Source organism: Lampetra fluviatilis, chromosome 63 (genome assembly GCF_964198595.1).
Source record: "Lampetra fluviatilis chromosome 63, kcLamFluv1.1, whole genome shotgun sequence".
Taxonomy (NCBI): Eukaryota; Metazoa; Chordata; class Hyperoartia; order Petromyzontiformes; family Petromyzontidae; genus Lampetra; species Lampetra fluviatilis.
This window is the reverse complement of record NC_136337.1, coordinates 2,270,998-2,286,154: the sequence shown is the minus strand read 5'-3', so window position 1 is coordinate 2,286,154 and position 15,157 is coordinate 2,270,998. Positions and strand designations below refer to the sequence as shown.

The 15,157-nt window shown below is 52.4% G+C and overlaps 1 protein-coding gene across 1 annotated transcript; it reads left to right on the top strand.

The window, feature by feature from the left end:
• Positions 1-520: 520 nt before the first annotated feature.
• Positions 521-9,731, top strand: LOC144951619 (uncharacterized). Its single transcript, XM_078881901.1, has 4 exons — positions 521-590; positions 4,914-5,224; positions 6,439-6,688; positions 8,803-9,731. The coding sequence occupies exons 2-4, from the start codon at positions 4,934-4,936 to the stop codon at positions 9,141-9,143; spliced, it is 882 nt and encodes a 293-aa protein (XP_078738027.1). The 5' UTR covers positions 521-590; positions 4,914-4,933; the 3' UTR covers positions 9,144-9,731.
• Positions 9,732-15,157: the final 5,426 nt, after the last annotated feature.

Genomic DNA, 15,157 nt, shown 5'->3' with positions numbered 1-15,157 from the left:
TCAACCAATCGGCAAGCGCCTTTCATTGCCGATGTGCCTCTCCACGTTCAACCAATGGGGTGGCGCCGCCTTTCGATAATCGCCGATTTGGTGGGGTGGGGTGGTTGCGGGTGGTGGGGTTGGGGGCGATTGGTGGGGGGGATTGGGAGGATTGGTGGGGGGGTCGGGGGGATTGTTGGGGTTGGGGGGTTAGGGAGGGGGATGGTGGGGGGTTGTGGAGGGTGGGGGGGGTTGGTGGGGGGTGGTTGGTGGGGGGGGTTGGTGGGGTTGGTGGGGGTGGTTAGTGGGGGGTTAGGGAGGGGCTTGGTGGGGGTGGGGGGGTTGGTGGGGGTTGGTGGGGGGTTAGGGAGGGGCTTGGTGGGGGAGTCGGTGGGGGTTGGTGGGGGTGGTTAGTGGGGGGTTAGGGAGGGGCTTGTTGGGGGTGGGGGTTGGTGGGGGTGGTTGTTGGCGGTTGGTGGGGGTGGGGTGGTTCGTGGGGGATGGGGGAGGGGCTTGGTGGGGGGTTGTGGGGGGGGGTTTCTCCAACCAACCGGCGACTCCGTCTCTGGCGCCATATCGCGCGAGTCAGGCGAGGCGAAGGCTTCTCGCAGGTAACGGCGCTCGCTCGCTCGCTCGCTCCGAGGCGGCCGCTCTCGTCTCGCGGTTCAAATTCAACCCCCAACCCCCCTCCGCCTCGACTCAACCTACGCGGGTACCTCGACTCGAACCCCCCCCCCCCCTCTCGTTGCTTCGCTTAGGAAGAGAATGAGACTGGGGTGTGGGGGGTGAGCGTGAGCTGTGAGGAATCGTTGCGAGCGCGCGGCAAATCGCGAAGGATGGTGGCCGCTCGGAGGGGAGGATGGAGGCCTTCATCCAGCAATGGAAAGAGCATGGCCCCTGCTGCTGCTGTTGTTTCTTCGTCTTTCGTGTGGCCGATGTCGTCGAATTAGAATATCGCGTTCATGTGGCCGGGCCAGGCGACGTCTCCTCGGTGTTTGTGGGTCGGGCCTTGCGTCGTTGAGAACGGTCTCTTCATCATCAGAGCTTTTTTTTATAAAATCGTTACGCTGACGATGGCTTCAATGTAATCATCGGCATGGTAGCTTCATATACTCGTTACGCTGATGATAGCTTCAATATAATAATAAGCATGATGATCGCTTCCATATGATCCTTATGCTGATGACTATATGGAGCTATATACTCTTCACGCTGATGATAGCTTCAATATAATAATAAGCATGATGATAGCTTCCATATGATCCTTATGCTGATGACTATATGAAGCTATATACTCTTCACGCTGATAGCTTCAATATAATAATAAGCATGATGATGGCTTCCATATACTCCTTATGCTGATGACTATATTGACGCTATATACCCGTTACGCTGATTGCTTCAATAAAATCATCAGCATGATGGCTTCAGCATGATGATAGCTTCCGTAAAATCATGAGCATGCTGAAGATTATATGGAAGCTATCATCAGCGTAACGAGTACATAGTTTCCATATAATCATCAGCGATGATGATTATATGTAAGCTATCATCAGCTTGACGAGTATATAAAAGCCATAAACAGACCCTACAACGATAATAGGGGTTTCCCCTTTTATCTGGCAACAAAACGGCTTTGTTTAGATGTTAAAACACCAAACTGAAACCTTTTACAAGGAATAATGTCTACATTGACCACAATACTTGTGGTCATAATGCACACAAAACAAACTCTGGTAATGTATTGGCATTGTCCTTGAAGTCACGTAGGTAAAAAATAAATAATAAAAAAATATAATTGAAATAATATTTATATTATTCTTGACCGAAAAACCTAAGAGTATGAATCCTTGCAGTCACGAAATCTTCAAATCTAGAATTGTCCTTGAAACTGATTGGTCCACACTAGAGACCGCTTTCTTTTGAGCCTCGTCTCAAACGGTGTTCGACCAGAGGACGCCTTCTAAAAGGCATTTTAACATCTAAACACCTGTTTTGTTGCCAGATAAATGGGGAAAACGCTGTTATCATATCTTGAAACTGGCAAAGGAGGTCCCATAATGTAGAGACCCTACAACGTGCAATGCCCGAGCCACAAACTCAGTAGGATGATTGATTATATAAACGCTATAAACGCTCTGCATTGTGTAGCGATGTATCGATCCGTCGATTAAAATCATCATGCTGATAATATGAAAGATTGTATGAAAGCTATCATCAGCAAATATGATTATGATCATCAGCATGAAGATTCTCATCAGCAATGATGTTATCGCCACAATGCACAGCGTTTACAGCTTTTCTATATTCAGCATGATTATCGATGTCCGCATGATGAGTATAATATGAAAGCTATTATCAGCATGATGATTGCGTTCATATAATTATTCAGATGATAATCATACTGACGATTATGTAAAAGCTGTAAACACTGCGCTGTGTAGCGATGTATCGATCCGTCGATCATCGGCATGATTATCTTCAGCATGATTATTTGAAAGATAAATATCGTGCAAAATCGACGGTGGTGGCGGTGATGATTAATTTCGTTGATAGCAGAAGCAGTGGCGGTCATCGCCCCCCCCCCCCCCAAAACGTACTTCGACATTTTTTTTGGCAGGAATCTACCTGGAGAAGAGAGAGGCTTTCCTTGGGTTTAACCATCACAATATAAATCGGGAACCTTCGTAGAGACGCGCACAGATCTCGAAACAAACTTAAGTTGTGTTTGGATGTACGGCCACCGTGTGGGTAGCGGAGGGGAGTACTGTAGAGCACAATACCCACTGCGTTGTATGGTACTTCTATTACCGCGCATGTGTTGGGGCAATGTGGTGACAAAAACAATAGCCCACGGACGCGCAAAGTCGTGGGGGGGGAGGGTCCCTCGTAGACAAGTGGATTGTGTAGAGACGACAGTGGTTTTCATGAACAAAGTTGATGTGATTTAACACATTCCTGCGGAGGGAGCTGGTAGAAACGTTGGGTTGCTCGGTCAATGGCCAGGGTCAACGGCGGCGTGGTGTATTCCGCAAATATTCCCGACTGTGAGGGCGGGCACAAGCCGGCGTGAGTAGGTTAAACGTTGAGTTTTATAAGGGCACCACGGGGTGACCAGCCCCTCCCCACCCAGCCCTACCCTCCCCACCCAGCCCCTCCCCACCCAGCCCCTCCCTGCACGACGGACACAATAATCCCCTGTGGGCTGGTGTAACCAGGAGGTTCCTACCAGTATAGCACCTTTGGAGCTGTACGAAGACCCTTGTTGCATAAGGCGTTGGGGCAGGAATGGCCATCCGCTTTGAGTTCTGATTTGGCCCTCGACTTTGACGCAGAGAGATTCCGCATCGAAGTATCGACACGCCGGAGAAAGTTCGATTTTTCCCCCAGGCTGCATACATTCTGATAGCCACCAATTTCCACAGCGGTGCTTGCAAGCATCAAGGCTGTGCAGTTATTTACATCATGAAACCTCCTTTGCCAGTAGCAATATTTAATAATAGGTTTTTTACCCTTTTTTCTGGCAACAAAACTGAAACCTTTTTTTACGAGGAATCATGTTTGCATTAACCACAATACCTGCAGTCAGAATGCAAACAAAACACACAATTTGATAATGTATGCATTGTCCTTGAATGCTTACCCTAAGCCCTCATTACTCTGATAGTGCGTTGTCTTTGAGTTGTGCGCCTTTTGGCGTCTTCTGGTCGAACACCGTATGAGACTAGGTTCTAAGGAAAGCTGTCTGGTGTGGACCAATCAATTTCAAGGACAATGCACACATTATCAGAGTGTGTTTTTTGTTTGCATTCTGACTGCAGGTATTGTGGTTAATGCAGACACGATTCCTTGTAAAAAAAGGTTTCAGTTTTGTTGCCAGAAAAAATGGTAAAAAACTACTATTATGCTGCTGTACAGTTATTTTCAGCACGTTTGGATCCAGGCCTTTGTACGCCGTGTCCGTCCTGGGGGGTTATTTGATAATACAGGCAGCCAGCCCCCCCCCCCCGGCTTACGAACGTACGACTTGCGAATATTCGCACTGACGAACGAGTTTACCACGAGGTGTTTTATTTTTTTTAACCATCCAATTTGCGAGCCCACTGTTTACAGCGTCACGTGCAAATGTGTACAGCATATCTTCTTACGCGTTTAACAATGCTTCCCTTTGTCGAACGGTAAAACACTGACCGGATGCACGTTTAAATACTGTACATGGTTGTGTTCCGACTTGCGTTCGTCTTACGAACTGGCCCCAGGAACTGAACACGTAGGGGCCTTGCCCGTACTGTACTTGACCTTGCTGTCACTGGTTTGATGTGACAAGAAGGAAGTGAACGTCCGCTTGTGATAAAAGAAAACAACTCGTCAAACGATGTTAACCGTGGCTGGGAATCGAACGGAGGTGGCCTTTTCGTCGGAACAAACTTCGCCTTTGCTCGCTAGTTCACGCTGCTCACTCAAGACTCACTTCTTTTTCCCTATCTCACTCGACGACCCCTTCGTTTCCCCCTCATAACCTCCACCGTTACCGTTCCCTCTTCATATTGTCATTGCGTGGCTTTCACTCGTTAACTCCATTCATTTAATCCGTTCATCATCATCATTCACTGTCATCAATTTCGCTTTCACCGAATTGACGCATCAACACAGATTTGCACCCATCGCGCTTCCTCTCATCTATTTCATCTCATCTTCACCATTGCATTCATACGTTGTACTGTTGTGAATTGTTTGTAAAGCGCCTTGGTTAATGCGCTTTATAAATTCCCTTTAAGATAAGTTAATTATCACGGTGCAGTGTGCTCACCACCAGTCCACCCAAAGCTCATTAACACAAACGTTCACGATTTCAAACCGAGCGGCGGGCGCTTGGATGATCGCGGACACGCTGCACGATATCACCGACTGACTCCCTTGACCCTCTGCTACAGCGACACCACAGCAACAAACCATGGCGGCGCCGGCGGAAGAGGAGCTGCCACCTACGGTGGACGTGGACCCGCGCGGAGACTTTACGGGCTGGCTGGGCGCGCAGGGCGTCAAGCCTGGTCTGGCGCGCACCCTCGCCACGGACCTGGGCATCGCAGACTACGACTGCCTGCTGGCGTGCACCGAGGACGCGGAGGTGCGCTCCGAGCTACTCGCCGTCGCCAAGGAGCGGCTGCCCTTCGCGCACTACGCCATCTTCCGCCGCGTCGTCAACGGGGTGCCACCACGGCGCCAACCGCACCCGGCCGCGAGGGTACGGAGCGACGGTAGTCTCGTCGGTGTGTTGGCGAGCCCCGCCCCCCCCCCCCGTGCATAGCTTGTGGGGAGCCGTGCTGGCTAGCGGGACGTTGACTCCCTCGCCTGGTGTACAGGAGGTCGTGGGTTTGATCCCGACACTGACGCCTGCTGCGTATTTGCAGTTTGCATGTCTTTCTCTCTCTCTCCCTGTGGTCATGTAGATTTTTCTCCGGATCCTTTGGTTTTTCCCTCTATATTTAGAATCAACTTGTGTTTAGAGAATTTGGCGGCTGCTGTACATTTCCACATGGTAAGCCACTTCGTTATCATTTGTAATAACCAGGTCACTTCTGAAAAAGCTCAATGGGCCTTACCTGGTAAAATAAAAAAAGTTTAGTTTTTAGTTTTATAGCTCTGTAATATTGTAGTTTTTTGTAATTTTTCTGTTGTTTTTTTACTCCTTGCATTTCTGCATTTTGACCTTTTTTCGCACCGCACGTAGCCGACCATGCTCGATCAGAGGTGCGAATCCCTGCGCTATTGGCATCATGTCGAGAGACGGAATTCTCCGCTCCGATCCCTCGCAGAGCAGTGCAGCTGCTCGTGTTCATGACGTTTAGCAGTCGGTACCTCTTTGTAAGATATTCATATACATATGCATGCATACACACGGCAAAGACACGATTGTTGTGTTTCCGATGTTAAGGTTAATCTGAAAAATTTGAATCTGGCCGCAATAGGACATTTTGGATTACTAGAAAAACTAATTTTCGATTGGAATATTAAATCACGAGAGGTAATGTCACTACAATGGCATCGCGTCTGCGCTTATCCTGTCCAGCGGTGTCGCATGGCATCGTCTAACCTGGCTTTCGTTGGCACAGAGACTTCGTTAAATTACTTGTAAATGTTCCGAAACTCCAATATTTCGCTTAAAATTCCAAAATCTGAAATTCTTAAATATAATGCTCGTCCCTAACTCACGCATGCGCTGGTTTGTTCCACATCTGGCGTGTAAGCATGCTCGCAGATCGCCCAGAGCACGACATGTGAAAACAATCCTGTCTGTACGCACGTTGAACTTCTTCCGCACCGTACGTTAGCCAACTGCGCTCGGCGGAGGTGCGGGGGAAGGACAACAAAACAAACACACAAAGCAAACCCGAGCTGCACAAGTGCGGGGGAGGGGTGAGCGTGCACGTCTGCTGCTGCTGCTGCTGCGTCTTGCAGGGCGCTAGCGCGACGAGCGAGGCAGACATCCGGCGCACGCTGGGCACGGTGCAGCAGCTGACGGAGCTGGTTCTGTCCGTGCAGAGGCTCACCTCCCCCGAGGCCTTCCTCAACTCGCTGAGCGCCAGCACGCACGGCCGCGCCAGCAGCAAGCGCAAGGCCGGCTCCAGCACAGGCACGGCGACCGTGATGATGCGGCGGCAGTGCGCGCAACAGTTGGCAGCTCGCGCCTCCCGTTATCCTGTGTCAGGTAACACGCCGCTGGTGGATTTCGCCGAGTAACTGGAATGCGGCGGCAGCGGCTTCTTCTTCTTTTTCGTCGTCGTCGGGGGAATTTCTCTCCGCCAGACGGGCGCGTCAAGTCCGTTATCGCTTAATGTCTCGTGGCGGCGGCGGCGGCGAGATGTTAACTCCCTCGCCCTGGTACGCAGGAGGTCATGGGTGCGAACCGCAGACCCTCACGGCTGTTTTATAATTGGACGTTACGTGGCTCTCTCTCTCCCCGTGCTCGCGTGATTTTTTCTCCGGGTCCTCCGGTTTTCCCTCCACGTTTAGAATCAAGATCACGCGTTGAGAGTATTTGGCTGCTATAAATTTCCACGTGATGTGAGCCACTTGAGGTATTACTTGTGATAGCCAAGTCGCTTCTGACAAGGAGCTACATGGCTCAGCGGGCCTTACCCGGTAAAATAAATATAGTTTATATTTTATCATGAGGTGTGTAATTATCAGCAGCAATCCCACCAGCAATCTGATAAATTGTTACCAATCAAGCTTACGACATGTTCATTTGCATTGATTCTTTTTTGGAAAAGTTTGGTTTTACAGCGTCTTGCATTTAGTCGCTGTATGAATGCGATTTGTTCGGCGATCATTCGTTGATTTAGCATATTATCTTCACATCGTTCGATTAAATAACAAGTCTATTCTCACACGTGCGGTTCCACCCGTGCGTTGTGACCAAAACCCTGGCGAGTTTTGGTTGATTGACGGCGTTGCTCTCCACACCTAGTCTCGCAACTCTGCCTATGCATTCCAGCCACGAGCCTAAGCCACCTTTGCGTGTTACACGAGACTGGAAAACTTGATCATCTCCATCTCGGCGGCAAAGTGGCGCAGTAATTTCCACTCGTGCCTCGCAGCAAATAGGCCCTTGGTTTTATTCCCCTCTCGGGGTGCCTTTGTGCGTGTGGTTTCCTACCTATGGATGATATTGTTCGCAAAAGCCTACGTGTTGAACTGATTTCCTACCGTATCTACAAAAATAATCACGCGTAAAAAGTTACCAGTATTGCCCAAACGTCACAATTCTTAAACATTGCCTACAAATTACTCAATTGGAATTGCATGTCGCAACATTGTCCCCGACGGCTAAAACGTGGCAGGATCCTCCTGAAAGCGAGTTGAGACTCGGTGAGTATTTCCTGGGTTAACGAGAGGAAAGATGATCTGGAGCCTACAGCTGCTGCGCACACGCAACATCAAACAAGGACGTCAATATATCTTATTCTCTGGATGATGAGATGCACTTAATTCTCTCTAATTGAATGCCAACATGTTTAATTCTGAGGGTTGGAATATAGCCAAATTAAGTACATCACCAAATTGAATGTTATAGGTTTTGTGTGCTGCAGAGGTCGCAACCGGGTACCCGATACCCGTACCCTACCCGGCTACCCGTACCTGGCCGGGTACGGGGGTACGGGTACCAGTTTGCGACCCTGGTGCGGCCTGGTACGGGTAGACCGGAGTCACTGGTAACTGTTTGTCACTCATTTCCCAACGTCTTGTCTCTTACAATTGAAGTTCCTAGAATCAACCCACCCGCGCCTGCAACATGGCTTCATCCCAGAGGTCGCGATCGGGTACCCGTACCCATACCCTACCCGATACCCGGCTAGGTACGGGTAGCCGGGTATCGGGTAGGGTACGGGTACCCGTTTGCGACCCTGGTGCGGCCGGGTACGGGTAAGGAATCAAAACCCGTTTGTGACCTCTGGTGTGCAGTCATTGGTGATCGGGCTCAGACCACTAAGTGATTACACTTGACAACCTGGTTTAATCACAGCCCATTTTACGCGAGTCTATGGCTCTCCGTGTAGAGCTATCCGAGTAGTGGACAACCAGACTGAGACCCACTCGCGAGAGCCTGCTTACATAACGGTTGAGCGCCCGAAACCCGGATTCGAACTCGGGAAAACTCGGCGGTGCCGGCTTCGCGCTCCGGCACCCGCCAATGCCGTCGCGGTCCCGTGCCGGTCACCGCGCGCCACGGCAACGTTTTTTTGCCGTTTGTTCGACTCGGGGCCTAACGCTGTCGGCGCTCGCCCCCCCCCCCCCCCACTGCTCCGCCTCGCGTGACAGGCGGCGCGAGCGAGCGCTACGAGGACGAGGAGCTGCCCTCGGTCGTCATCAACCACCAGGGCATCGCCGTGTACGAGCGCGGCGGCGGCGATGCCGGCAGCGCGGCCGGTGGCGGCCACGGAGCCGGAGCCGGCGGCCAGGTCAACCACGACGACGGCGAGGACGACGAGAACGAGGAGGAGGAGGACGAGGAGGAGGAGGAAGACGAGGAGGAGGAAGAGGAAGACGACGACATTGCCAACCGCGCCGCCTACGACGCGTACCCGCAGCAGCCGCCGCTCGCCCCCCTGGAGAACACCAACGGGCAGGAGCAGTTGGCGCACAAGCGGCGCAAGCACTGAGCTCGGTCGCCGCGTGCCGACGCTGTCACCCGCCGCCGCCGGTCTCGTCGGTTCCGTACGGTCGCGCTATCTCAGGGTTCCACCTTAAACTCCCCGCCCGCCCCCCACTCGCACCCACCCACCCACCTGGCCTCTGCCACGTGTTTGTTGGCCGGGTCGTGCCGCGTGTTGTTGTTGTCCAGCAGGATGTCCGGAACCGAAGTTCCTGAAGAAAGATCCCTCCCCCCCCTCTTTCCCCCCTCCCCCGGCCACGGGAAGGGGGGAATGTGGGAGGCACCGTGCCCTACGACCAATGCGCGGCACCACCCGGAAGAACGCTTCGGAGCGAGAGAGAGAGAGGCCACGTGACGGCACGCTCGCTAATCCCCCCGTGGCGTCAGCCGTGTTGAATTTCCGTCGGCGTGCAGCCATCTGTGCCACGGCGTGCCACGGGTGGAGGTGGCGGTGCTTTTCAACTCCGCTCCTTGACACCCCACCCCACTCCACCGAGCCCACGTTTGCCATTTTTTTGTATCTCTTTCACTTCACCCACCCATCCACGTGTGTGTGTGCGCGCGCACCATTCACCGGATTGATTTTACCACTGCGGGAGGGGGGTGAGCGGGGGGTGGTGGAGGACTGGAGTTGAGGGGGGGGGGGTTTTTAAGGCAGTCGGTCGTCGGTCGGCGTATTTACCGGAAAATTCGATCATTGTCGTGCGGCCGTTTGTACGAGGCGGTGGCGTCGAGCGATGGGGAGTTGATGTCCTGCCGAATAAAATCCGGGGTTTTGTGGAATTTAGTGTGATGGTGAGAAACGATTGGTCTATGGCAGGCGTGCGTGAAACCTGCACGGCGTAGCGCGCGGGGCTGTGTATCCGGCTTGTGGCTGTTTCACCCGCACCTCCCGATTTTCCCTTCCTCCCCCCCCACCCCCGCACCTCCCCGATTAGTACGCTTTGGCCACGTGCGGTGCGTCGGGCCCACCGCTTGGAAACGGCCCGCAGACGACATCCGCCACCGAAGGCCGCTTTGCACTCGGTGGCCTTGGAGCGCAGAATAGTTTTGACCCGGGTGCTACTGACGTTAGCGCCACGCTCTTGTAAACCGATTGGAAGTCGCCATTCCCACAGTCGTTCACCAGGGCCCCCCCACCCACCGCCCTCCCCCCAAAATCACATTCACAGTCAGCTTTTGGGCACAATAAAAACTAAAACTATTCTTCGCGAATATGAAACGGCGGTGAAACTGTCTTCTGCCAGTGACGACTTGCCAGCGATCGCCCTTGAGCAGCCCTGGTTCGCACCGCGGCTTGACGGGTCCGGCACGGCGTCGCCCAGGTTCTCGCTCGCTCGCAATCCGGCGTTGGGGGAGTGGGTGAGCATGCTTTGGCTCTCCAACCCCCCCTACCCCCTCCACCGCATCCCCTCGCCCCCCCCTACCCCCTCCACCGCCCCCCACCGCTCCACCGGACTGCTCCCGCTTCCAACCCATCGTGCGTTCGCAAGTCGAATTGGCCGCATGACGTCGCTGTAAACGTCATTTGGGATTTTTTTTCCTACGCTTTATAATTGCCGGGGGGGCGGTGGCGGGGTGGGGTGCTTGGATAGGAATAAAACTTTGCTCATGAATTCTCCCGTGACCGCTGCCTCCTGGCCTGTGTATCCGCAAGTTACTTTCGAAGACGAGGCGTATGTAGGAAAGCGTTGTATTAGCCACGCGTTTGTGCATGATCTTCGCCCGACTGGTTTTTAAATTTAACGTGATCCGCTCTGAAGTCGGGGGGCGGGGGAGGCGGGGGATGGTCTTGTTATCATGAACAAAAAGTAGCGTGTCGTTATTTACCAAGCAAAGCCTTCCCCGGGTCTCGAGACGCATTCTTTTGGGGTCCCGCTGCATCGGGTTGCTTTGGCAAATCCTGCTAAACGAGCGTGTGACTGCACGCTGTCCATACACAGCTGGGCAGGGAGAGGCGAGCAGAGGGGGGAGTTGGAGGGGAGTGGGAGGGGAGGGGGGCGTTGGACTCGCAGCATCCCATCCCATTGAAGCATTTGGCGCCGTTCGTTTAGGCCGCAGGGGTGAGGGGTGGGGGGGGCGACACTGCGTGGAGCTGCCGCTGTTACCGCCGCGTGCAGCGAATTGCTGCTCGCCCCACCCAACCCAAACGTGTCGCTCCCAGCGAGTTGCGCGCTTCTCCAGAGCGGCTCTCTTTAACACAAACACCCTCCCCCCACAAACGCCCCTCGGCAAATGCCGTGGCGCTCGCCAGAGTCGCCCAGCGATGCAAGTCGTCGTCGTGCCGGCGAGCGGGTCCAGCTGAGACCCCCTCTTGTCAGACCGGGGTGGGTCGTTGGGTCGGCTCCACCGTTGTTACGATTGCAGCAGCAGCATCGCCTGCTTAAACCACATGTATCCTCGCCACGACCAATCGCGTTGCAATTACGTTACGAAGCCACCATCGTCACGATCGCGCGATTTTGTTAGCAATTGGGCACCCACCAGAGGTCGTAACCGAGTACCCGATACCCGTACCCTACCCGATGCCCGGCTACCCGTATCCGGCCGGGTTCGACCCTGGTGCGGCCAGGTACGGGTGAGGAATCAAAACCCGTTTGCAACCTCTGGCACCCTCCCCCCCCCCGGTATAAGTTCCCACATTTCTCTGTGTTTGTGTCACCCAGGTTGGAGTTCCCCGCGGCGTGTCGGCTCGCGTGTTGGGGACGATGCGTTGTGGTTTCACAGCCTTTTGTTCGGCGCGTTGGGGAGACGGTGCCACCGGTCCGAACCGACTTGCGTCCAAGAAACGGGGAAGGGTCAAGCGGAGTGAGGTCCGGTATGGGCGGCGGCGGTGGCCCCCAAGACGTCTTGGCCTCAACCCACACCTCGCTTTGTCGTCGTCGTCAATTTTTTACGCTTGGCAATATTTGCATCGGGTCACTAAACCGTAAAAGGTTACAACTCCAACAACAACAATAATAACACTGGTCAACACACTTTTTCTGGCATAAGGTATTCCAACGGTTTTAAGGTAATTTTGGGGTGCTGATTCCAAATCTGGTTTTTGAGATATATTGCATTTTCAATAAAAACTGCAGAAGAAATATATTAAGTAAATGTGGATATCTACATAAAATGATATTATAAACACACTATCCTAAAAATACAGCACCATATGTTAACACTAAAGCAGTCACTGACTCGCAACAACTTGCAATCAATTTCGGGTAAAATCAATGAAAATGGGGTATGCCGATAGCATAAAAATGAGATGTGATAGAGCAAATCTGAGATCAGATTTGGAATCGGCACCCTGAAATTAGTCTAAAACAGCTGCAAAAGCCCAGGCCAGAAAAAAATTATTTTTTTTGTTGACCAGTGTAATCAACAGCCTCTTGTCATACTCTTTGGGTCTTTCGGTTAAGCCACGTGGGTAGAAAAGTAATAGATCGTGACGTTTCGAACGCAACGCAAGCGTCCATCATCAGGCGAAAAATGGTGAGAAATCTGCTACAAGCAAGAGGTTCATCTTCTTGGTTCTTTCGGTAAAGTCACGTAGAAGGGAAATAATAAAATAATAAAAATTAAACAATAAAGAACCAAGAAGATGAATCCCTGCAGTCACGAAAGCTTTAAATCGGAAAAAAGCAAGAGGTTGTATAAGTAAATTGTAAGGCTAGCAAACAAGGCGAGCAAGCGTCAGCTAATCCGAGGGGGGGGATGGGATGGGAGAGGCTGCCATAACGAGCGAGCGGGTGGGGATGCCACCGATCCTTCTGTAAATTGCATCCCCACCCGCTCTACATGCTAGCCTTAGTTACTTACATAACCCCTTGCTTGCAGCAGCTTTATCACCATTTTTCGCCTGATGACGGACGCTTGCGTTGCGTTCGAAACGTCGCGATCCATTATTTTTCTACCCACGTGGCTGAACCGAAAGACCCAAAGGGTATGGATTCCTGCAGTCACGAAAGCTTCAAATATAGATAGGCCCTTGTCAATTCGCTGCTGGATAAAGGGTCTCCCCACGTGGGTGGCCCATGGAAGGTTTGTTTGACCAGACTTCGTCGGTGGTTTTTACACGAAAATGGGTGTACGAATATTCTTACAGTTCACGCAACGATTGTTGTTTGTTGCTGTTGTTGTTGTACGCGAGAGGCGGTGTTTGCGTTGTTGCCTCTCGCGTGGGAAATGTCCTCGCGGGATCCGAGTCGGGGGGGGGGGGGGCATCCATCCGCTTGTTACCACCAGAGTAGGCATCGCTTTCGTGATTCCAAAGTCATTGGGGTGGCCAGCAACAGTAAATTTGGTTTAACACGTGGTAGGGCTCCATAATCGAGGTTTTATTTGCGTTAGATCGCGTAAATATAAATGTGTCGTTAAAACCGCCACCGCCCGACATTGACAACTAGTAAGGTTTGTCACGTAAACAGAACGTGGCCAATTCGTCACTAGTACAGCACACCGCTTGTGTGTTGGAGAGTAAACCCACTGCAACATTTGCAATCCGATTACCGTGACCTTTTTGCCAGTAATTACAACTAACTAATCACAACCAACTGATCACAACTAACTTAACAGCACATCCGTGGTGACCGTCAAGAAGCGAGCGGGGCTGCCGAGATTAGCGGTCGCGAGCAAGTCGGCACGGCCGAAGAGTTTCGCTTCTCCTATACGCGGGTGTCTGTTCCAGCTCCGGTCTACGTCCGCTGGGAATCGCGGACCGAGAATCGGCGTGGGTACGTGGAGCGCGCGCGGTCGGGGCATTGCACCGGGGGGGGGTCATCGTGGTTTTTGTGTACGCGATCGGCTGCTTTGTTATGGGAACCTCATTTGCCAGTAAAAATATGATAATTGGTTTTTTACCCTTCTATCTGGCAACAAAACTGACACCTTTTTACAAGGAGTCATGTTTGCATACCCATGTGAGACTAGGCTCTAAGGAAAGCTGTCTCGGGTGTGGACCAATCAACTTCAAGGACAGTGCATACATTATCAGAGTTGTGTTTTTTGTTTGCATTATGACTGCAGGTATTGCGGTCTATGCAAACATGACTCCTTGTAAAAAGGTGTCAGTTTTGTTGCCAGATAGAAGGGTAAAAAACAATTATCGGCTGCTTTGTGTTTTAGCTGTCGCGCTCCTGTGCGGGGCGCGTCTTGTGTAGCGCCGGTTTATTTTTTATTCATTTTTTTGGGGGGCCCGTTGCACCGTTTGCCAGATGTTCGCGTGGCCTCCGTTGATACGGGCCCATCGGATTGCGTGAATTGAGAGCCGGTCGTTGTCGCGCGTCGTGGTGCCCGTCTGCTGAACCTACGGCCGATGCCGTCGGGACGATCTCCGGCAACCTAAAGCCGGATGTCAAAGGGCCTGGGGTCGCGCTCGGGATAATAGGAGGGGGAGCTACGTCGTTGTGGGCATTGCAGCCAAATTATTTGTTGTACTGCACCTCCGTTCGCCCGCATCTAGGTCTGCTTTGCATTTGACGAGCCCGCGGCTGACAGGGCTGCGCTTGTGCCCGTGTCCACGCGTTGTGATGGCATTGAGGTGGCGTGTGGAGTCCCTTTGGTCGCAGCGACGCCGTGGACGTGTGTTGAACTTCTTTCGCACAGCCGTACGTAGCCAACCGCGCTAATCGGAGGTTGCGGGGGAAGGACAACACACTGGACACGCAAAGCTCTCTGTTTTTCAGTCAAGTGCATAGCCTCCAGTGGCTTCCTAATATCGGAAGGAAGAGCGTTCCAGACGGCCGCCTCATCATAATCACCACTATCAACGTCACACCCCCACTTCCAAATCATGCAGGTGCCTCCTCAACATCGCCACCATCACCACCATCACCATCATGTGCGTATGTTTAACTTATTTCGCACCGTACGGAGTCAACCATGCTCATCGGAGGTTGCGTGCGAAGGTCAACAAACTGGACACGCAAAGCTCCGTGTTTTTCAATCTGGACGTAGTCTCCACTGGCTTCATAATATCGGAAGGAAGGGCGTTCCAGGCGGCCGCATCATCAACATAACTACCATCATCACCAC